This window comes from Columba livia, chromosome 12, assembly GCF_036013475.1.
Source record: "Columba livia isolate bColLiv1 breed racing homer chromosome 12, bColLiv1.pat.W.v2, whole genome shotgun sequence".
Classification (NCBI taxonomy): Eukaryota; Metazoa; Chordata; class Aves; order Columbiformes; family Columbidae; genus Columba; species Columba livia.
Window position 1 is genome coordinate 19,848,218 of NC_088613.1, and position 21,818 is coordinate 19,870,035.

At 44.1% G+C, this 21,818-nt stretch overlaps 1 protein-coding gene and 1 pseudogene across 4 annotated transcripts; one reads left to right on the plus strand and one right to left on the minus strand.

Moving 5' to 3' along the window:
• Window positions 1–78: 78 nt before the first annotated feature.
• On the minus strand, window positions 79–6,227 carry LOC102085543 (uncharacterized; annotated as a pseudogene).
• NSDHL (NAD(P) dependent steroid dehydrogenase-like) lies at window positions 5,954–20,123 on the plus strand. Of its 4 annotated transcripts, XM_005498052.3 has the most exons (9): window positions 6,088–6,191; window positions 8,362–8,440; window positions 9,199–9,249; window positions 11,938–12,099; window positions 12,996–13,142; window positions 14,549–14,677; window positions 16,664–16,806; window positions 18,310–18,412; window positions 19,118–20,123. In XM_005498052.3, exons 3-9 carry the CDS (start codon window positions 9,229–9,231, stop codon window positions 19,451–19,453), a joined length of 1,041 nt encoding a protein of 346 aa, XP_005498109.1. In that variant the 5' UTR covers window positions 6,088–6,191; window positions 8,362–8,440; window positions 9,199–9,228; the 3' UTR covers window positions 19,454–20,123. The 4 variants fall into 4 exon arrangements, with proteins under 4 accessions (XP_064884167.1, XP_021148944.1, XP_064884168.1 ...); XM_065028095.1 differs by lacking the exon at window positions 8,362–8,440 and having other exon boundaries at window positions 5,954–6,191; XM_021293269.2 differs by lacking the exon at window positions 8,362–8,440 and having other exon boundaries at window positions 6,036–6,191; window positions 11,938–12,128.
• Window positions 20,124–21,818: the final 1,695 nt, after the last annotated feature.

The window sequence follows — 21,818 nt, forward strand, 5'->3', positions numbered from 1 at the left end:
CCCTTTTTGCCCCTCCCTCTCCCCCCTTTCCACTAAGGAGAGGCGATTGGGAGAAAAAGGAGGACAGAGAGAAGAGAGTTGGAAAAATTAACAATGTTTTACTAATGCTACTGATAAAATAGAGAAAATAATACAAAATATACAAAACCAATCTTGAAAGTCTCAGCAACTGCAGAGCCAGCAACCAAAGTCCTGGATTAGACTCTGCAGCCAACCGGAGCTGGATTCAGTCTGTCACTGGCCTCAGTTCGCAGGGACGACTCGCAAGGTCCTCTCCTAATGTCGCCATAAGCAGAAGGGAAAAGGGAAAAGGGATGAGATCCTCGTGATCTCCCACTTTTATATGAAGTATTCACGTGAATGGAATATTATACACAGTTGGTCAGATTCTTGGTCACTTGTTTCTTGTCGCCCCTCTTGCGAGATGTCCATCCGTGCTTATCAATAAGTTCGCATTCCATTGCTAGGTTTACCAAAACATGTGTCTGGTTCTTCAGGAAAATGCAGCTCATATGAAGCTTTAGCTGACAGGCAAATTCACTAAAAGAGAAACTTGTTTTTAACAAAACCAGGACAGTAGGGTGTAAATGTCTTCCAAGCACAAACAAGCAACCCTGTTGCTCCATGTAAACAGGTGAGCAGCTGGAAACTGTTCACAAACACAAGTTTAAGAACATCCACTTAACAAAAAAGAATAGACTCATATTTTCTGCTGTCTCAAAATAAATAAAATATTGTAAAAAAGTGAGGCACCTACCAAAAATATATACACGTGCAAAAATAAATAAATAAAATATTGTTTCAGTAAAGGCTGGTTTTCTTCATGATCCTCAAGAATTCTTGCTCGTTCACTTCTCCATCCCCATCTCTATCTGCTTCATCGATCATATCCTGAAAGATATTCGCATACAGAAATTAGATGCATGCTAGACTTATCAGATTAATTCAGAATCAGAACCACTTTTTAGTAAATTGTGGGGGAGAGAACAGCGTTAGCTGAACATCACACCTACTATGCTACAAAATATTTACTAAAGTAGACACTAATATTTTTTAATCTATATTTATACAAAAATCTGTATAGAAAATGTTATATTATAGCCACTTTTCTGGAAGAAACAAAGTGCTTGGAGCAGAGTTGACCATATCTCCATAAAACTGGAATTCTGACAGCCAGGTATGCTTAACCCATCTTTCCCCTCAGAATCCATTTCCCAGCCACAAATTGACAGAAGATTTCCATTTTGGCGGGGATAGAGGGAGCAGATTTTCCTATCAGGACACTAGGGAACAGCAGGTGGAGCTGGCAGACTGCTGCCTTTACCTAAAAACTGACCCTGAGAGGGTTTCCTTCCCCACTGATGCAGGTATTTGCATCCCTTACTCTCTCTGCTGGCTCTGGTGCTTCGCAGAGCAGTCAGAGATGGTTTAGCCCTCCAGAAAGGAGGAGAATTAGACTGTGACTATTTACATCGGTTTTAAACCAATACAAGTACGAACCAAATAATACATGAACATTCTGTGACAGTGTAACCTGGACCTTTCTGTGGTCATACACACAAAAGCAGGCAGCAGGTGTGTGTGAAACAGCTTCATATACCAGGTACAAACCTTCAGCTCTTCATCCGTGATATTTTCCCCCAGTTCTCTGGCGACACGTTTGAGGTTTTGGAAGGAGATTTTGCCAGTTTCATCATCATCAAAGAGTTTGAAAGCTTTGAGAATTTCCTCTCTGGAATCTTTTTCAGCCTTGAAGAAGTAAGCACAAGTTTAAGGAAAAAAAGCAGTGGTTATGTTGTAGGTAACACTCAAAGTTATAAACAACAAGCATTATATATACTGAGAAACTATATTAAAAACAAATTTCCAGAAGCCCAGCCAGCAGGAAGGATACGTACAAAGGCTGAGGGTACACAGAGACACAGCGATGCTGCCCAAACCTCCGGGTTGCATGGAATTGTTTCTTTCATAGCTAGCTAAACGTCTTTGGGATTTCAGTATCAGAATCTTCCACTGATAAATATCTGGTTTTACTCAACATGTTTTAAGATTTTTTTAAAACCAGAGATTTCATCTGTAAAAATCTTAAAACTCCAGGAAAGCAAATACAGTGCATTGCTACACAGTCACCCGTGTCATGTGTCAGTGCTCCCGACAGTTTTCTGCAGCCAGAGCTGGTTTTAATCTGTGATAAAACCACCAGTTTCAGTTTTTCCCTTTTCTCACACACACCCCCCTGATAGTTAAATAAACTTATTAATGACTTAATTATTTTAACCTCATATTGAAAAATAAGATAGGGTAGTCAGTGTCTTGCAATTCTAACTCTTCTATATTCTGTTGTTATGATTAGAACAGTGATTTCACCTTGCACTAAAACAAAAGGAGATGAAAGGTACTCAGCCATTTTCAAAATGGCTTTCACTTTGAATTTTTTAATTTACATACCATTTTAGGTGTCATCACTGCCAAGAATTCATTGAAGCTGATTTTTCCTGTTCCTTCCGTATCAGTATCTGATATAATTTTCTTGATCTCTTCTTTTTTAGGTTCAAAGCCCAGTGCTCTCATGGCCACCTGTAAGGACAAAAACAATTTATAAATCATACGAAACTATAAAGAAAACCACAGGGGGTAAAAAGAGTTGAACTTTATGCCACATTATATTAAAACACGCATTGTGTGTGTCAAGGAAAACAGCAAGGTACGGAGCACGCTTTGAGCAATGATCCTCTACACACACATCAAGATGCAGAAAACAGGACTGCAACCCTTCAAATTTTGGAATTGTCCTTCAGTTAATTCAGAAATCTTCTAAACACATTCTTACCATCACATCCACCACCCCCCGCTGAGAACTGGCAAGAATTTAGAGGATAAGACTATATAACAGAGTCTGGGGATAAATATTTTATCTGAGAATATTTGGATTTCTTCAGAAAGTCTTAGCATGCCTATTTTGGTATATATTTTTTAAAAGTCTTGTGATGGGCACTCAAAGCTTAAAGAGTCCCGTTTTGATTAATAGCTTGAAGGAAAAAATCCCAAACTGTCACACAGTGCTGTGGAGAGCAAGTTCCAAGGCTACTGAAAAATGGAATATTATTTCATTCCTGTTTATGGCAATGGCAATGAGAAACAAGAAACTGACTAATAATAATAATTTTAAAAGCTTAATACAGGCCCTGTCATACGCAAGATGGTTAAATAGAAGACCCAGAAATATCTCAGACAAATAACTTCAAGACAAGGGAACTAAAATCAGTTAATTTTTCATTCTAGTGACAAAAACCTAGTTCAGTGAATGCTGGGAAAACACAATTCAAACATGTGCCTTTCTGACAACATTCCTTTGAGCAGCATAGCCATGGACGCCTTCACTTGTAGACATATGCAGTCACACCTACACACTTTACTTTTTCCTCCTTTGATAAAGGGTGGAGCGGCACATTTGAAATCAGTTCTCCTCCATATGGTCTTAAGCAATACGAACATCCAGGTAGCAAATAGAAAGAGCAAATTCTGAAAGCAAAAGAAGCTACAGAATCGCGGAATGTCAGGGATTGGAAGGGCCCTGGAAAGCTCATCCAGTGCAATCCCCCCATGGAGCAGGAACACCCAGATGAGGTTACACAGGAAGGTGTCCAGGCGGGTTGGAATGTCTGCACAGAAGGAGACTCCACAACCTCCCTGGGCAGCCTGGGCCAGGCTCTGACACCCTCACCAGGAACAAGTTTCTTCTCATATTTAAGTGGAACCTCCTGTGTTCCAGTTTGCACCCATTGCCCCTTGTCCTGTCACTGGCTGTCACCAGAAGAGCCTGGCTCCATCCTCCTGACACTCCCCCTTTCCATACTGATCCCCAGGAATGAGTCCCCCCTCAGTGTCCTCTTGTCCAGCTCCAGAGCCCCAGCTCCCTCAGCCTTTCCTCACACGGGAGATGCTCCACTCCCTTCAGCATCTTGGTGGCTGCGCTGGACTCTCTCCAGCAGTTCCCTGTCCTGCTGGAACTGAGGGACCACAACTGGACACAATATTCCAGGTGTGGTCTCCCCAGGGCAGAGCAGAGGGGCAGGAGAACCTCTCTGACCTACTAACCAGAAGCCCTAATTTATTACTACTCTTCCCAAAGGGGCAGAGTTGGGGAGGGGATGAAAATGTTTTGCAATAAATAAAAGTATAAAAATGAGTAACATTGCTGTATTCCATAGCTTTGATAACCTGATTTGCAATGCATGCAATCCTCAACAACACATAAGAGAGGAAAAAAAAACCCCACCTTTTTCATATGAACAAACCGTTTTATGTTTTACTAACAGAGAAGGAGACAATACAGAACCATCAATGTCCTTTGGCTAGTCCGGCCCTAAAGACGACTAATACAGCAGTAAAGAGCCATAATTAATGAGATAAAGCTTCACTTAATGAGAAATGCTTCACTGGCACCTATCAGCTGAGACTCCACTGGTACATACTTAACCTTCTTCTGTGAAATGTTGGTACTTACATGCAATATTCTAGAAAAATAACGTGTGATATTCAGGAAGACATTTTCTCTGATTTTAAGTGTGAACTCATATAAACAAAGCCACCTTTTGGCTATTTACATCTTGCTAATGTTATATAAAATAGCATCACAAAAAGTGGTTTTTTTCCCCCTGCTTTCTTCTACTTCAGAAATGGCAAATTTGTAAAGAATTTAGGTGATAAGCTTTTATACCTTGGGGTGCAGCTCACTAACACTAATAGAATTGAGAAGCCAAGTACTAGATTTCCCAAATCAGCATTAACCACTGCAGAGTGTTGGGCTACCCCAATGTGACTTCTGACAATGGGTGAATAAAAGGTGAAAACTCTTTTACCACAGATCTAGACTTCTCCTTCTGTAGCTGAATTATGTTTTCTTACATATAGACAGTATGAGATAATCCGGATACATCAGCTATTTGAAGAAAAGCAGGTCATGGGACTGTAGACTTAATCCACCATTTCAGTCATTCTCCTTTAATAAAAACTTGTTTACACAGGAAAATTAATTTGAACTGAGATGCCACATTATTTTAAGCATGTCTTTAATTCAGACAATACAGAACCATCACTGTACTTTGGCTAGACTGGCCCTAAAGACATCTAATACAGCAGTAAAGAGCCATAATTAATGATAAAAAAGTACCTGTTGACAAGGTTTTATGCAGAGGGGGCAGGGAGAAAAAGAAATTTCTCCTGTTTAAGGTCATTTAGGCGTTTATACCCCTATTGTTTTATAAACACAGCAGAACAGTGCTTTTCACATTGAGAAAATTCCTACCTTTAGCTCCTTCACATCTATGGTCCCGGTGCCGTCTGTGTCGAACAGCTCGAACGCCTCCCGGACTCCCTGCCTCTACTCCTCAGTGAGCTCCTGCCTCTGCACCGTGGCTCTCAGCGGGGGCTTCTTAAAGCTAAAGGCCTTGGCACAACAACACGAGAGCAACGGAGGATCAGGCCCCCACCGCGGCCACTCACCGCCCCGGGAAGGGCCCCCAGCCCGCACCGCGGCCCCGGAGCTGCTCCGTGCAGACACCCGCCACGGGAAGCCGGAGCGGAGGAGCGGAGGAACGCAGGGCCCTTCCCGCCGCCGGTGAGAGAGGCCCCGGGCCGGGTCACGGCCGCACTCACCATCCCGGCAGCCGGTACCTCGGGGGCGGCTCCGGTCCTGACAGGCCCAGACTCAAGACCGCCCTTTCCCATTGGTTAATGCCGCTACGCCGCTGCTATGGCAACGGACACGCCTATTGGGTGGAGAGCCGGGCGCGGGAGGCGCTTGCGGGACAGCTATTGGCTGTTTGATGCAAGAGGCGACTGACCGGGGAGACCTCTCCGCCTTCCATCAACGCGATTGGCCAGAGAGGGGAGATCGCGGGCCAATCAGCTAGCGATAGCAGGCTGGCGCGATGCTCAGCCCAGGACGAGCGGGAGGAGAAGGGGCGGGAGCCGGAGGAGTGGGTGGGGTTTGCTGGAAGCGCCCGTGCCGATTGGTGGGCGGGAGGGACGGAGGGGCGGAGCCGAGCTGAGGTGAGGGCGGGGCTGCGGGGGCTGAGGCGTGTGAGGGGACCTGCGCTACCTGAGGAGACCTGCGCTACCTGAGGAGACCTGCGGCGTGGGGAAGGTCGTGGGGGCCGCAGAACCTGCAGGGCTGTGAGGGGTCTGGGGTAGGTTGTAGGGGTGAGGCGGGGCAGGAGGAACATGGGGTGTGGGGAGGGAAGCTGGGGGCGGGCAAAGCCGTACGGGGGATGTGAGGAGGGCTGGGGCGTGGGGAGGGCTGTGGAGTGTGTGGAGGGGCAAGTTGGGGTGTGGAAAAGGTGGGGGCGGTGGGAGGAGATGTGGAGCGGAGGGAGGGTCTGAGGTGCTGTGGGCAGGGGGGGCTGCAGGGATGTGAGGACGGTGGGGTGGGAGAAGCTGGGGGTGTGTGGAGGGCGGCCGGAGAGGTGGGGGAAGGATTGGGGGGCTCTGGCGTGGGTGGCTGAAAGAGCTGGAGGGAAAGTGGAGATGGAGCTGTTCATAAATTACGTTTTGGAGAGGTGTTAAGGGAGATGTAGGGGTAGAAGATGGAGGCAGCTGGAGGATGGATCACCCCATGCTTCCAAAGCAGCGTGGTGTTCCTGGCTGGACAGGCACCAGTCCCCCCCCTTTTTTTTTCTTTTTTTTTTCTTTTTTTTTTTCTTACAATTTCAAAGGGCTTTTAAAAAAATATAAAAAGAGAAGTGCTAAATTGTGTAGCTTGCAGAGTGGGCAAGTCCAACAGATGTATTTGGAACTGTGATAATTTTATAGCAGCGTTGGTGTAGCTGTTCCTGGATGTGATCCAGTTGCATTGGCACTAGTGTTCCTGAGGTCAGAGTTGCTCTGGCTGAAATCCAACCCAGGCAGAAAATGGTTATTTTCAGGTAGTCATAGCCCTGATCCATCTCAGTGCATGGATAATAGAAGGTAGTTGGAAGCACTGATTAGGAATAAGGAGAATCAAATCACCCTCTGAAGTAGTAGTTTCTTATAGTGGTGGTTTGAAGTGACTATAAAGCCATCAGGAATCTTAGTGTGCAGCTTGTCTTTGCATCGGAAACAGACCTAAATAGACATGTCATCTTTTTCTGTCTGTCCCCACATACTAGGATACCAGCTGAGTTGGGAATTTTGTTTGCTTGTTGCTGGGAGGAATAGTGTATTTCAATGAAACGTGGCAAAAACATCCTGTGATGTGAAAACTTGGTACTCTACAGAGGGATCTGGACCAGCTGGATCATTGGGTTGGGGCCAGTTGTATGAGGTTTAACAAGTCCAAGTGCCGGGTCCTGCATGTGGGTCACAACAACCACATGAATGCTCCAGGCTCAGGGAAGAGCGGCTGGAAAGTGCCTGGTGGAAAAGGACCTGGGGGTGTTGGTGAGAGCGGCTGAACATGAGCCAGCGTGTGCCTGGGTGCCCAAAGAGGCTGCCAGCATCCTGGCTTGTACCAGCACTGGTGTGGCCAGCAGGCCCAAGGCAGTGACCATCCCTATGCTGGGCACTGCAGAGACCAAACCTCAAATTCTGGGGTCAATTTTGGGTCTCTTACACCAAGAAAGCCCTTGAGGTGCTGGAGCGAGTTGAGAGAAGGGAATGGAGCTGGTGAGGGGCTGGAGCACAAGTGTGATGGAGCGGCTGAGGGACCTGGGGGGTTCAGCTGGAGAACAGGAGCTGAGGGGAGACCTTCTGATCTCTGAACTGCCTGAAAGGAGCTTGGAGCCAGGGGGGTCGGGCTCTGCTCCCCAGGAACAAGCGCCAGGAGCAGAGGAAACGGCCTCAAGTTGCGCCAGGGGAGGTTGAGGTTGGATCTGGGAACAATTTCTTCCCCAAAGGGCTGTGGGGCATTGGAACAGGCTGCCCAGGGCAGTGCTGGAGCCACCATCCCTGGAGTGGCTGAACAGATGTGGAGATTTGGTGCTTGGGGACATGGTGTGGTGTTAAATTTAGGTTATGGTTGGACTTGATAATCTTCAGGGTCTCTTCCAACCAAAACGATTCTATGGTTCTGTACATCTCACCGCTGGCTCCCCTCTCCTTGCTGATGGGCACCAGCGAGTGCCAGTGTTTCTTCCATGCTGCGGCTGCTGCTGTGGAACAGGCAGGCATGGTGCTGCTGAAATGCTTGAACTTCAGTTTTATTTTGTTGTTTCTAACGCCTCTGGGTGATTATATTTTGGAGGGGGTATTGCCAAAATCTGCAATGCTGTTCATGTTATTTTGAGTATAAATATTCAGACTTAAAGGAAGCGCATGAAGCTGTATAAGCTGAAGTAAGATGGTGCCTTTGTTACCGGGGGTATTTTATTATATTCACAGTATCACAGTATGTTTGGGATTGGAAGGGACCTCAAAAGATCATCCAGTCCAATCCCCCTGCTGGAGCAGGAACGCCCAGGTGAGGTCGCACAGGAACATGTCCAGGCGGGTTCTGAATGTCTGCAGAGAAGGAGACTCCACAACCTCCCTGGGCAGCCTGGGCCAGGCTCTGCCACCCTCACTGAGAAGAAGTTTTTTCTCAAATTTAAGCGGAACCTCTTGTGTTCCAGCTTGATCCCATTACCCCTTGTCCTATCATTGTTTGCCACCGAGAAGAGCCTGGCTCCATCCTCATGGCACTCACCCTTTATATATTTATAAACATTAATGAGGTCCCCCCTTAGTCTCCTCTTCTCCAAACTAAAGAGACCCAGCTCCCTCAGCCTTTCTTCATAAGGGAGATGCTCCACTCCCTTAATCATCTTGGTTGCCCTACGCTGGACCCTCTCCAGCAGTTCCCTGTCCTTCTGGAACTGAGGGGCCCAGAACTGGACACAATATTCCAGATGTGGTCTCACCAGGGCGGAGTAGAGGAGAAGGAGAACCTCTCTCGATCTACTAGCCACCCCCCTTCTAATATACCCCAGGTACCATTGGCCTTCCTGGCCACAAGGGCACAGTGCTGGCTCATGGTCATCCTGTTGTCCACCAGGACCCCCAGGTCCCTTTCCCCTACACTGCTCTCTAATATGTAATTTCCCAAAGCATAATGGCTTCAAACTTAGATTTCTCTGGCTAAAAATCTGTTCTTTAAAAAAAGTTTGATTTCTGTTAATGGCATGATTAAGTAAGTTAAGTATTGTATTGTGAATAAAATAATATTCTCCTTTTTTAAAGGAATCAAGTTGATAGTGAATCATCTGAGAAATGGCTACACGCCTCAGATCGGTAAGTTGAGGACTTTAGTGATGCTTTATGAAGGTTTGTCTTGCAGAAACATGTTTTCATAGGTGTTCCTTATGAATGTTACTAGAGAAGACTTGAGATTCTTGGTCTACTCCAGAGATGTTGCTGGGGGAAATGTAATTTACCAAGGCACAGTTTGCTGCTGTTATAGTTCCCAAGAGATCCAGGAATGCTCCAACCTCTAAAGAGCAACAGTGGCTTTGTCAGTGCTGCTGAATCAATTGGTCTGGAGATTTAGTTACTCCAGGGTCATTTCTATGTGCCTTATAATATTATTCTGTGTTGTAGTGCAGGTTGGGGTCCAGCTGTGCTCCCTGACATCCCTATGACCATTGTAACCTCTTGCTGTGATTACTGCATTGAATGCAGGAGGCTGAACATGGGAGGCGTAATTTTTGCTTAGCTCAGAGATCTTTGGACATTACTCCTAGGAGTACAATTTATTAAGCTGTTGCATTATCCATGGTTCTTGTTTATGCAGAAACTTCTACCTTGTGGACTATTTTCCTCATTATTTCCTCTGAAATTTATGGAAGACCAGTAAATAGATGTTTAGGAAACAAGGAAACAAAAAAAACCCAATGTAGTATTATGGTAGAGTGTGTGAACAAGCTGTCGTATCTTAACAATGCAACACTAGATACGTAGTAATTAATATCCTAAAATCATGCATAGCCTGGATTTCTACCTGCATTTTTAAAACCAGCTAATTATTCCAGGTGCAGCACCATTAGCTGCAGTTATGCTGATTCTGGTCATTGAGTTGGTTCCTTTAGTACTTTCCCAAGAGGCGCGTGTACTGGACTGTACTGCATATTGTAAATGTGCACAAATGATTATTTAAGTAGTTTGCTTCTCATCACTGGTTTGAATACTCTCCCTATACTTGGGTGAGTGGAAAACTCTCATACAGAAAAACCTGGACTATCTGTGCTGGTAGAAGCGATTCTGATATTTAGAGCCAGACAGAGGGCGTCATTCTGCTGCTGTAGAACTTTGGTTCAGCACATTGAGTGCAGTGTGCAGGTCGGGTGCTCTGGTTTTGTGAAGAATGCACTGGGATGAGAAAGGGTACAAGTAAAACCACCGATGGTTGTGAAGTAAAATCACCAAGGGATGTGATGGAGTTTAGAGCATCAGGAAGCTGATGAGTAAAGCAAACCTGCTGTAGTGGGGGAGTACAAGGAGAGTGAACTGCAGAGGCTCCTTAGACTCGCATGTTCTTTCTATATCGTCTGTTCTCTTGCAACTGTCAAAACCAAACAGAGCATTGGGCCAACCCATTAGAACTATTTTTAAATTATTTTAATCAGATTGTACTTTGCATGCACCATTCTAAATGACTGGTTATGCTTTAATGTAACTGAGCAACTGTAGTGAACTCTTCTAATTTTTGTTATGGATAATTGGCACTTTGCAGTAGAACCTTCGTTTAAGGATGTAGCACTTAGAAGTTTCTGAATGATTGTCATCTTTGGTTACACTGAGTTAAAATTCCCTTCAGCTCAATAGTGTAAGTGGAGAGGTGGGTTTTTGTGTGGCAACAATAAGGAGCATGTCTCTTTCCAACCAGGACAGGGCATTCTTAGTACAAAAGCTTCCTCAGACTCGTTGCCTGTATCTTATGTGTTGGCAATCTAGTTAGATGAGTGACCGGATCAGAGTGTGTTAAGTAGCGACTCTAGCCGTTGATTTTAAAAAGCTTAGAAATAGCAAAGAAGATGTAATGGTTAACTAAAAAGGATAATCCTTGCCTTTACCTGATTGCATTCTTGGCATGGAGAAGCTGAAGTTTCACGTTCTCTGAAAATGGTTTGTCTTTGCTAACGGTGATGGTTTTATATTCTGAATTATCTGTGCCATGCGGCTGAAGCAAATTCTGTTTACTTTACCATCAGGGTGGGGTTTGTCTGAGCCAGCCCTCTTTTTTGTCCCTACTACACGAGCCACTTGGTTATGAAGCAGGGAACTGCTGGAGAGAGTCCAGCGCAGCCACCAAGATGCTGAAGGGAGTGGAGCATCTCCCGTGTGAGGAAAGGCTGAGGGAGCTGGGGCTCTGGAGCTGGACAAGAGGAGACTGAGGGGTGACTCGTTCATGGGGATCAATATGGAAAGGGGGAGTGTCAGGAGGATGGAGCCAGGCTCTTCTGGGTGACAACCAGTGACAGGACAAGGGGCAATGGGTGCAAACTGGAACACAGGAGGTTCCACTTAAATATGAGAAGAAACTTCTTCCTAGTAAGGGTGGCAGAACCTGGCCCAGGCTGCCCAGGGGGTTGTGGAGTCTCCTTCTGTGCAGACATTCCAACCCGCCTGGACACCTTCCTGTGTAACCTCATCTGGGTGTTCCTGCTCCATGGGGGGATTGCACTGCATGAGCTTTCCAGGGCCCTTCCCACCCCTGACATTCTGGGATTCTGTGAAATACAAACCAGCGCAGGAGCTGTGTGGGCCATTAGCACGTCTGAACTTTTAAGTTACTGTAGCAGCATGGACCTATTGAAGAATCTTCTGATATCTGGACTTAGACCTCTCCAATTAAACTATAGCTGCTGACCAGTTGTGCACAATTCCAGCACATTAAGATCTCAGGAAGTTCAGATCAGTTTGCTTGTGCTGTTTGTTGGTGTGTGACTGCTTGCTAAAGTGCTTTTCTCCCTGTCTCTAAAGGCTGGCAAGAAATGTACGGTGATCGGTGGGTCGGGATTCTTAGGCCAGCACATGGTGGAGCAGCTCCTGGAGAAGGGTTACGCGGTCAACGTGTTTGATATTCAGAAGAGGTTTGATAACGCCAGAGTGCAGTTCTTCCTGGGAGACCTTTGCGACAAGGAGGTACAGACTAATGACAGCACATGACATGGGTGGGTAGAAAGGATGTCTGGTTAAAGAAATGTTTCTTCAAACAGCTTCCTGAGCCTTGCCTGAAGCGCTAAAACACCTGAAAGCATTGCATAGAAAGGATGTATAGATGTGACCCCACAACCTTTCCCTGTGAAGTCAGTAGCCTAAGCAGTTTTCTGTGGAACCCTCATCTAGAACATTTAAAGAAACATACTGACGTCTGCCTGAAGCCGAAAGAACAGAAATTGTTTTGATTTGCATTACTGCTAGCTTGGATATACAGTGTAATTAGAGTCTCTGTTGGTAAATGTGTGTGAGTGCTCTCCTAGCTAACCTCAGCTGCATGAGAACAGCAGAATGTTATTCCTCACAGTTCAAGCATGCCGAGACCTTTGGCCTTAACTCAGTTGTATGCTATGTGAGGAGGCATCTACCCACCATGATAAAATGTGTCTGAGAGCTTTATGACAGTCACCTCAAACGCAGACAATGCCACAGGGTACTGCTGGCTGTTAAACCTGCTGCTTGCTGAGTTTTCTAACTCCCATCTCCAGGCAATTTTGAGTCTTATACCTGCACTTGAGACTATTGCTGGTAGTTAAGTCTAGGTAGCCTCCAGGTCTCAGAAGGTTCCCAGGTTCTTCTCTGGAAAGAAATGATGATGTTGTGCTTTATTGCTTATCAAGAAGGAGAGGATATTGTGAAGATCCTGGATGCTAATCCTATTCCAGCTGCTCACCTTTATGGAAGTAACATGACTTGGCATTTAGTAGTTTTGCTTCCACGAAGAAAATAACTGTTTTATTTCTTTCCTTTTTTCTTTTTGTTTTCCTGAGTAGTCACTATTGCTGTCATTTCATTGCTGTCTCATGTGATGCATCTTCCAGGCTTTGCTCCCAGCTTTACAAGGCGTGTCGGTGGCTTTTCATTGTGCATCACCAGCACCTTCAAGTGACAACAGGGAGCTGTTTTATAAGGTGAATTTTATGGGGACCAAAGCAGTCATTGAAGCTTGTAAAGAAGCTGGAGTGCAGGTAAGGGTAGAAAAGCACATAAGACACAAGACCATAAGACACTGATGTGGCTTTATAACAACTGCAGCATGAACGAATTTCAATCTAGTTTGATAAAGGGTTCTGAGACACTGAATTCTTACTTGCTCCGTGAAAATTAGTAGAAGAGACTCTGTTGGTCTCCCGCTTAGTGTCTGGTGTAAGCTTAGTCCATGGTTGTTACAGAAAACCTACATGTTGCAGTTGTCCTGGTTGGAGGAAAAGAATCCATTAAAATTTGTCCTACTAGATGTCTGTGAATCACCTACAGAACTGTGACTGATGGGTGGATTCTTTCATGCTTTAAAAAGGGGCCAGCTCTAACGATAGCTTTTCCAGCAGTGAAAGTATTCATGGCATCTATTAGCTCAGTGAATTCATTGACTTACAATGAGGAGGAACACACTCGTACCATAATCTCAGTGTAATTTGATTTAGAAAATCATTTGCCCACAAAAGAAGGAGCCAGAGGAAACCAGGCTTCAAGTTTGGTGTTGTTTTTGTTGTTTTCTCCTTATGTTATCTTCGTATCACATGAGATTTCAATTAAATTCTTAGCAAATTTTTGAGCACAATGCATTTAAAAATCCCTTATTCTGACCGGAGATGTTACCTCTAAAGCATATATTTTTGGGCAGTGTCCACATACAAATACAGAAATGATAATGTTTATAATTAAATGACGTATATCACATAGAACTCTCAGCCCCTCTGTTTAATATTTATTGTTCTTTTTTCCCCCCACCTACTGTAATAAACTGTTGTAGGAAATGGGCCACGCAGTGTTTACCTTCAGGCTTAGTCTGGTTTCTGTCCAAGCAAGGAGTTAAGTCTTGTTGGAACTTGTTGGATCTACTCATCTTCCCATTACAACGTCATTCTTGTTCAAAAGCACATGTTTCTGATTACTCAAATACATTACTGACTTCCTGTTTTGAATCCACTAGGGCACATTTTTATCCAACAAAAACATCCAAGATGAGAATTCTTTTCTGATCTAATCTATCTTGATATTTTTATCATCAGGATGAGCAAATATATCTTAAAAACACTCATTATGCATTAAGTGCTAAATTGTACCAAGCCAAGTGGGCACTCTGATTTTCCTGGAGATGTTTTCCCCTTGACTGGATGCCTTGGATGTTTGTTGAAATGTTTCTGTCTCCTTTAGGTAGTGCTAAACAATGTAATAAAGTCAATTAAAACAGTGGGAGTTTTCTTACCTGCCCTTTCAGTTCATCTTCTGTTAGCCCGCATTCTTCTAGAGTTAGTTTATTATCTGTAGAATCAGTTGATTAAACATTATTATTGTCTTTACTCAGCCTCTGTAAATAATGACCCTGTTGTCTTAGGCTTTTAACAATAGTTTTCTTTTACTTCTCTTGCAGAAACTGGTGTTAACTAGCAGTGCCAGTGTAGTTTTTGAGGGCACAGACATAAAAAATGGATCAGAAGACCTCCCTTATGCAAAAAAACCTATCGACTATTACACAGAGACGAAGATCCTGCAGGAGAAGGTATTTGTCGTCATATGGTTAACAGTGGTATTTTCAATGCTTAAAACTACCCTTCTAAAAGTAGGGCATGCCCTAGGGAACGCAACAGCCTCTTCTGACTGAACAAATCTTTATTGTTCTCCAGAATCTCTCCTTCGTTAAAAAGAAATATCTCGTTCTTACAGCGGCAAAGGGAATCTTCACAGAGTCACGCGTATGTAGCAGTGCCTGCCAGAGTTTTCAGGGTATCGCTGAAAGAGAAAATTCCCTTCTTTGTGACAAAGCTGTCTGATTTTAACCCTGTTATTCTCAGCAGGGAGGCTGGTGGGCTGTGGATTCCTTTGTTCGGCTAGAGACGTTTGGCAGGTGGCTGCCGCTTGTCTTTCACAGCCACCCCCATCCTTTGCCCTCTCCCAGCAGTCCAAACACATTCAGTGCTCTGTTACATGTTGCTTGGCTGCTGGAACTCCTTGGTTGTGCATTCACTTAATAAGAGAGAATAAAATAAAACTATGATATAAATTACTGAGGAAGTTAAATGAAATAGCATGTTACACTGCGGAGTTTGTTTCTAGAGGAAGAACAAATGAACTGGCAGAGATGTCACTTCTGTTGCAAGAGCCATGTGATAACCCCATTACTTAACTGATGCAGCTTTGTTTTAAGAGCAGCTGAGGGGAGTTGTTTTGCCCTTCTCTGATCCTACCAGAGGGGTGTTTCAGAACCACATTTACCTGATTTGCAGCCTGACATTACAGTTGGGATTGTGAACAAGTCTCTGGGGAAGGAGAAGATGAGATGGAGATGTGGGGCGACTTAAGGAGCATGTCAGCCCAATAACGTGTTGTAAGCTAATGCCATTTGCCATATGCTGAAACTATTAAACTATTCTTGTTAGAAAAAGATCTAAAAATTTCCCTTGCATCTGAACATCCACAACTTTGGACATTTGCCGATCACCAAGATTGTTCTATTTCAGGTTCTGCAGTATTTGTGTTTTAAATATGGTATGACAATATTTTAAATCAAAGCAAATAAACACGATTTGGGGTTTTTTTTGGTGTGTGTGTGTGTGGTGTGTTTGTTGTTTTCCAAATGTTTTTCAGTGGCTTGCATTTCAATTGTGGCAAGAATGAACGCTTTTTACGCAAGAAGAATTGAAGCTTCCCTACAGGAAGCTTGCTTCCATACTGAAGTCAACAGTGTGTCCTCTAAAGTCAAATATTAATGTTTAAGAATTTTTCTTAGGTTCCTTGAAAAGAGCTTAACTGAAAACACGGCATAAAAACACCTGTCCATTTGCAAGGATAACCATTGTGCAGTACAGCAGACTGATAAAGTGGAAGCTCATGAATAGCACTCAAGTCTAGCCCAAAATGCTTGTAGACGTGTCTTAGTTTTGGGTGAAACAGTGAAAGTATTCAGTGTTTATTTGTATGCGTTGTTCTTCAATTTTTAATAGTAAATCCAGCGGCTGTTAAAAATTATGGCAACTCACAATAGAATTAAGTCTTCTTCTAACAGGCCTTGCTAAATCCACTTGGTGCTGCCAGGGAGGTGGGATCTTACCCCTTCTGAATGAGATTGAGAAGGCCTGTGATGGAAATCATCTGCTGGCTGAGGAAAGAGAGATTTAATTGCTGTGTGTCCTCCTTTTTTCCAGCATGTCCATAAAGAATTCATGGAGTGGAGGAACTTTCAAAGCTCCTCTGCTTTCTATGCTGTTAAATTAGAGAGTTCGTTTCCTTTGCCTGTCAATTCATTAAGTGTTCAATAACAATGAGACTTTTTTTCTGTTTTTCTCAGTGAAGAGAAGTGGGAGAAGGGATGGGGACAAGAGGAGGATTATTTGTAACGATATGGGTGGACAGTAATTCTTTCACTGATGCCTTCCCAAGGAAATGGGGGAACACCCACCACCTTTAGTGATGATCTTGGCATATATTACTAAGCTATATTTTTCTTCACGGTCTTTCTCCCCTGATTTTTGTATCTTTTTCCCTACAGGAAGTGCTCAGTGCAAATGACCCAGGCAACAATTTCTTCACCACTGCTATTCGTCCTCATGGAATATTTGGTCCTAGAGACCCTCAGCTGGTTCCCATCCTCATCCAAGCAGCTAAGAGCGGCAAAATGAAGTTCATAATTGGGTGAGCAAGGCTGCGTTCTTTTATAGCTTTTGTTACAATTGATGCTGAACCTACAAAGCTCTTTTGGAAGGGAATAATGTTAAATCAGCAGTGTTGTTGTGGCATAGAAAAAAGTACATTTCTTTAAGTTTTCACTTGTGATTCAGGATTCTTTTTAAAAATCCTTCTGTGTTAACGGCTCAGATGTGAATGTTCACAAGGCAAAAAGAATAACAGTGAGGAAAGCTGACATAGCTTGAGGTGTCTTCTCATTGTCTAAAGAGCTGTCCTTTTAAATACGAGAGACCTCAGATTACTTGCTATTAATTGAATTTATATACGCTTCTGGTAGTTGAGTTTGTGATTAAAAAGCCTTTATGGCAGTGTTTTAATATTTCTGATTATAAGATCGAAGATATTTGCCTTGTTACTGAGCCTTGCAAAGCTTCCAGTAGAGCAAGAAATAGTTCAAGCTACTACTAAGGATATTTATTTCTATGCTCTTGAAAAAAAATATGCACTTTAATTTAGGATAGTTTTTTATTACATGCAAGGAGCTGGCTTGTGTGTATATGTGCACATGTGAATATGTGCTTGGGGTAGAAGGAAGAAAGGGAATAGGGCTGTGGGTATTGGGTTGGTTTTTTGTTTGGGGTTTTTTTTTGTTCTTATTCTTCCTTACAGTTCAGTTCTGAGTTGATCTCTAAAACTGATCTGTGAGCAGCGAACAAACTGAAGGTTTCCACTTCATGCAAGTCTGCACTCTCTTCCAGCTCAAACATACATTCCTCATTCGAGTTTTCCTACCACTGTACAGACCTGTGTATCCTTTCCAAGAAAGCAAATAAAATAGCCATTCATCCCTGAGCATAGGAAATGAAAATGATTCTTTCTCAGAATGTTGGATTGCAGCAATACTGGTTTTATGGCCAAATGAGTGTGGTGGTGGTTTTGTAACAAACCATTTGTTTGATTTAGCTGGACTTATGAAAGAGATATCCAGATTGTTTTTCATTTTCTGTACTGGTATAGAAATGGATTTAACACAGTGGGTTAAATCTGTTCCAGCTTGGGCTAAGTTGGCTTATTGAGGGTAAGTTAGAATGTCATGAGCCAAGAAATTCATAATTGAAAGCTTGTCCTTATATGACTTTCTTTGTGCTCGTTACCACTCTGTTTCTGTCTGTTCTGCTTCTGTGGATCTCTCTCCTGATTCTGAGACCTGTGGGATCTGCAAGACCTGGGAACTTGGTAACTTGTGAGATTTTAAAATGGTATTGTTACAGGAATGGAAACATTGAGGGTCTTGACAAGAGCTGAGACAATAACAGCCTTTCCTGTCTCCAAAATAACATGTAGCGATGTCATCTCTCTGACAGGGTATAGCCTGAAACTGCAGCACAAGAGAGCACAAGAGCAAACTGGGGACAAATATATCTTGTGTGAAAGTCCTCCCTTTGTGCCACAAGCAGACTTTCAGCCTAACTCACCTTTGGGCTAACCTTCTTCCTTTTGTTTGTGCAGGGATGGAAAGAACTTGGTGGATTTCACCTATGTGGAAAACGTGGTCCATGGACACATCCTGGCTGCAGAAAAGCTTCAGAAAGACTCACCCCTGTGCGGGAAGGTAAGGAAGGACCTCGCAAGGGGAGAAGAGTGGGTGTCCCTTAGCCGAACTTCATCTGCAAGCCTTGTTTCATGTGTCGGCTCTGTAGTTTATGCGCATTTTTGTCTGTACTGAACATCTGCCTTGGAGATGAGCGGAACTAGCACACACAAATGGGTCAGGTGTCATGAGTGGGTATCCTGAGTTGTTGCCCATTTGGCGACCGTTGTGTGCAACCATGTGGGCTAAGCTGTATAAATATACTTTAACTCTGTGCTGTAAAACTCCTTGTGGAAGGAAATTCAAGCAGAATTGCGCCAGCCAAGACGTGTACATAAGAAACAGAGTTATTTTGCTTTTATGATAGTTCAGAATAGAAGAAATTTTTATAGATTTTCGTGGCACCACCGCGCTCTGGGCATGCGCTGTCCATGCAGCTAGGATGCTTGTATGTGTTTGTGTTGTCTCATTCCATTTGTTTGACAATTTATGAGTAATCTTAACCTCTGGGGTGTCAGAAGGAGCTGCCTTTCTTAGCAAAGAAGAGGTTTGTTGCTTCTCAGACAGAGATAGTTGGTGCAAAGCAGTTTCTCCTGAAAATGTGTTCTCAGGCAAGTCAGGGATGTCAGTCTCCTCGGCACGAACATGAGATGGGCCATCACAGAGCCAAACTGATGAAAACCGTAATTATATTATCATCTGGCTTTTTGTCTTCCTCTCTTTCAGGCATTTCATATCACAAACGATGAACCAGTTCCTTTCTGGGCTTTCATGTCCCGTATTTTGACTGGCTTGAACTACGATCCTCCCAAGTACCATATTCCCTATTGGCTGGCGTATTACCTGGCCCTGCTCTTGTCTCTGGTGCTGTGGCTGCTGAGTCCTCTGGTCACCATCAAGCCCACTTTCACCCCCATGCGGGTGGCGTTAGCTGGAACATTTCACTACTACAGCTGTGACCGGGCCAAAAGAGACATGGGCTACAAACCAGTGGTGAGCTTGGATGAAGCGATAGACAGGACTCTGCAGAGCTACCCCCACCTACGCCGGGCTAAGGCCTGAGAAGTCCTAGATGGATTTTTTTCTACTTGATTTTCATAATTGCTTTGACATTTTAACATGAACACTGAAGCAAATTTCATTAGTCCTCTGGAACAGGGTGTTTTCCCAGAGTCCCTCTTCCACTTCACCATTATCTGGGTTGAAAAAAAACCTCGTGTAGGAGCTGTGCTAACAGTTCTTGTCTTTGATGTGACATCTTGTTTTGAAACAACTGCTGAACCATACGGACGATGAATAAACACCCTGCTGTGCCCTCTTCAATCCCAACCCAGTGCATCAACATTCCTTCGTCTTCTCTCTCCACCCTTGTCCTCTTGTTTTGTTGCTCTGGTGATAACAGCTACTTCTTCCCATAGCTGTAGACTGGTTAATGAAATACTTCTCCTGGCTGGTTCTTCTCTGTGGACTGGCTTTTTTCTGTCCAAGTGTGATGAAAGAGAGGCTCGTGCCAAAAAGGAGCTCTGCCACCACCTCTTAAATCATTGAAGCTCATTTTGTTATTCCCTCTGTGATTGGTGGGTGATTTGGCTTCTTACTGAGGCATCAGAAGTAAACCTGACAAGAGGTGCGCTGGGCTTCTCTTTGTAAGGAAGCACGTGCCTTTGTTTCTGCAGGAGCCTATTTCTACTCAAAAATAAGACAAATAAATCAAGAAGAGATGACTTCCTAATCTTGCGTTTTATCTTTGAAAGGGCAGATCCCATTCTGAACATCTCAGCCTAAACAGGATTTTAATCTTTCCCTTTGTGGGGGGAGAAACCTTTGCTGTGGCTGTTGTTGGTCAGCACCTGTTATTTTACTGCAGCTCGTTTACTACATTGGTCGGAATATCCTACTGCACAAAGCTCTCCACTTTCCTGACATGTTGTTGCTGATAATGGTGATTTTTGTTGCTTTTGCCACTTAGTACCTGAAAAGAACTCTTTTCCACAAGACAATGGGTATCATAATACTCTGTTCACCAAGATTTGTTTGACGTTTATATTAAGTGTAGTTTATGCTGTAATCTTTCTATGTGCTTCAGTTCTGGTTTGTTTTTAAATGAAGAGCTTAGGTTAGAGTTGAACTTCCCTCTGTGCCAGTTCTTGGCTCCCCAGGAGTTTTGGTGTTTCCAATTTCAGAAGTATGGGAAGTGCCTCACTCAATGAGCCTTAACCTCATCTGGGAGCTTAATGTTCTGCTACATGCCTGCGCAAATTTGGTGTTAATAGAAAGATACTTTCTTCCCTTGTTGTTTCTCTAAGTGGGTACCCATGACCCATCTATATTTAAAAAAACAAAGTGACATATAAAAAGAACACTTAGGGTGAAACCACGCCCGGCGGAGGCTGTGGCTTTATTCCAAGGTTTTGTAAAAGGCATCTCACCTGCCTAAAGGGGTGAGGATTGACTGGAGTGTGTTTGTTCCTTGCTCCTTTCCGTAAAGCTGGGCCCTCTTCCTAGCTTTTGTATCGTAGCCAACTGATGCTGAACACGTAGCTACTAAAAGAACGGCCTTTTGTGAAAATGGACAATTTGGACATGCCTCTGCTGTGTGCAGTGGAGGTGTAGCTGCTGAACCTGAGCTGGTGGGTACAAAAAGCCCTGAGGAGCGGTGTGTTCTAGTCTAGTGCTGCACAGAAAGGATGGTTCTGTGTTTGGGCCTCATGCTGCAGCACAGCAGAGAACCTGAGCTCCCCATCTGCGAGGCAGGGCTAACGCTGCCCTTGCACAGAGAGGTGGTGGGAGAGTAGGATTGCATTGGTGCGAAAGGAGCAAGCACTACGGTTACTTGCAGTCAAAAAAAACCCCAAGTAAAAGCACATTTTGGCCTCTAGGTGGCATTTCCCAGCTAGATCTGCTTTGCAGCTTTAACCTGTCCACAAAATGCTGTCCCTCAATCCTACGACACAGTTCCAGGGGAGTGATAATCTCCCTGTGGCTTTGGAGGATTGTCAAGGTAAGAGGTGAAGGGAATAACCAGAAGGTGCTACAGAAACAAGAGGCACTGGAAGTTCAAGTCTGCTGGATAAAAAGGAGCAGGCAATAAGGTTTCCCTCGCGTGTTTGGTTAATACAAGAAGGGTAAAGTGGAGGTTTGCTTGTTCGGGGGCGAGCGGTTTGCCAGAGCTGGGCATGGGAAGAAGCGTTGCGTCACGCTGAAGTTGGGTTGACTTGCTACTCTATATAATTAGGTCAGTTCCCAGTGTTTCTTCTGGCAGGCCAACCAGCTTCTGTTTTCTAAAACACGTAACCAGGGATTGTTGTTGTGCTGTTGGCTGACCCTGCGGTGCCTACAACCCTGGCCACAACAGAGGAGGAAACTTGCTTCATCCATAGCCTCTTCTATCTCTGATCGAGCTTCTTCCTCTCCACTCATTTTTTCA

What these genes read in the sequence shown, in the direction of transcription:
- NSDHL (XM_065028095.1), top strand. Translation starts at nt 9,229, where the DNA reads ATGGCTACACGCCTCAGATCG. An exon ending in AAAATGAAGTTCATAATTGG is followed by an intron (nt 16,807 to 18,309) that starts GTGAGCAAGGCT and finishes TTGTTTGTGCAG; the next exon opens with GGATGGAAAGAACTTGGTGG. An exon ending in ACTCACCCCTGTGCGGGAAG is followed by an intron (nt 18,413 to 19,117) that starts GTAAGGAAGGAC and finishes CCTCTCTTTCAG; the next exon opens with GCATTTCATATCACAAACGA.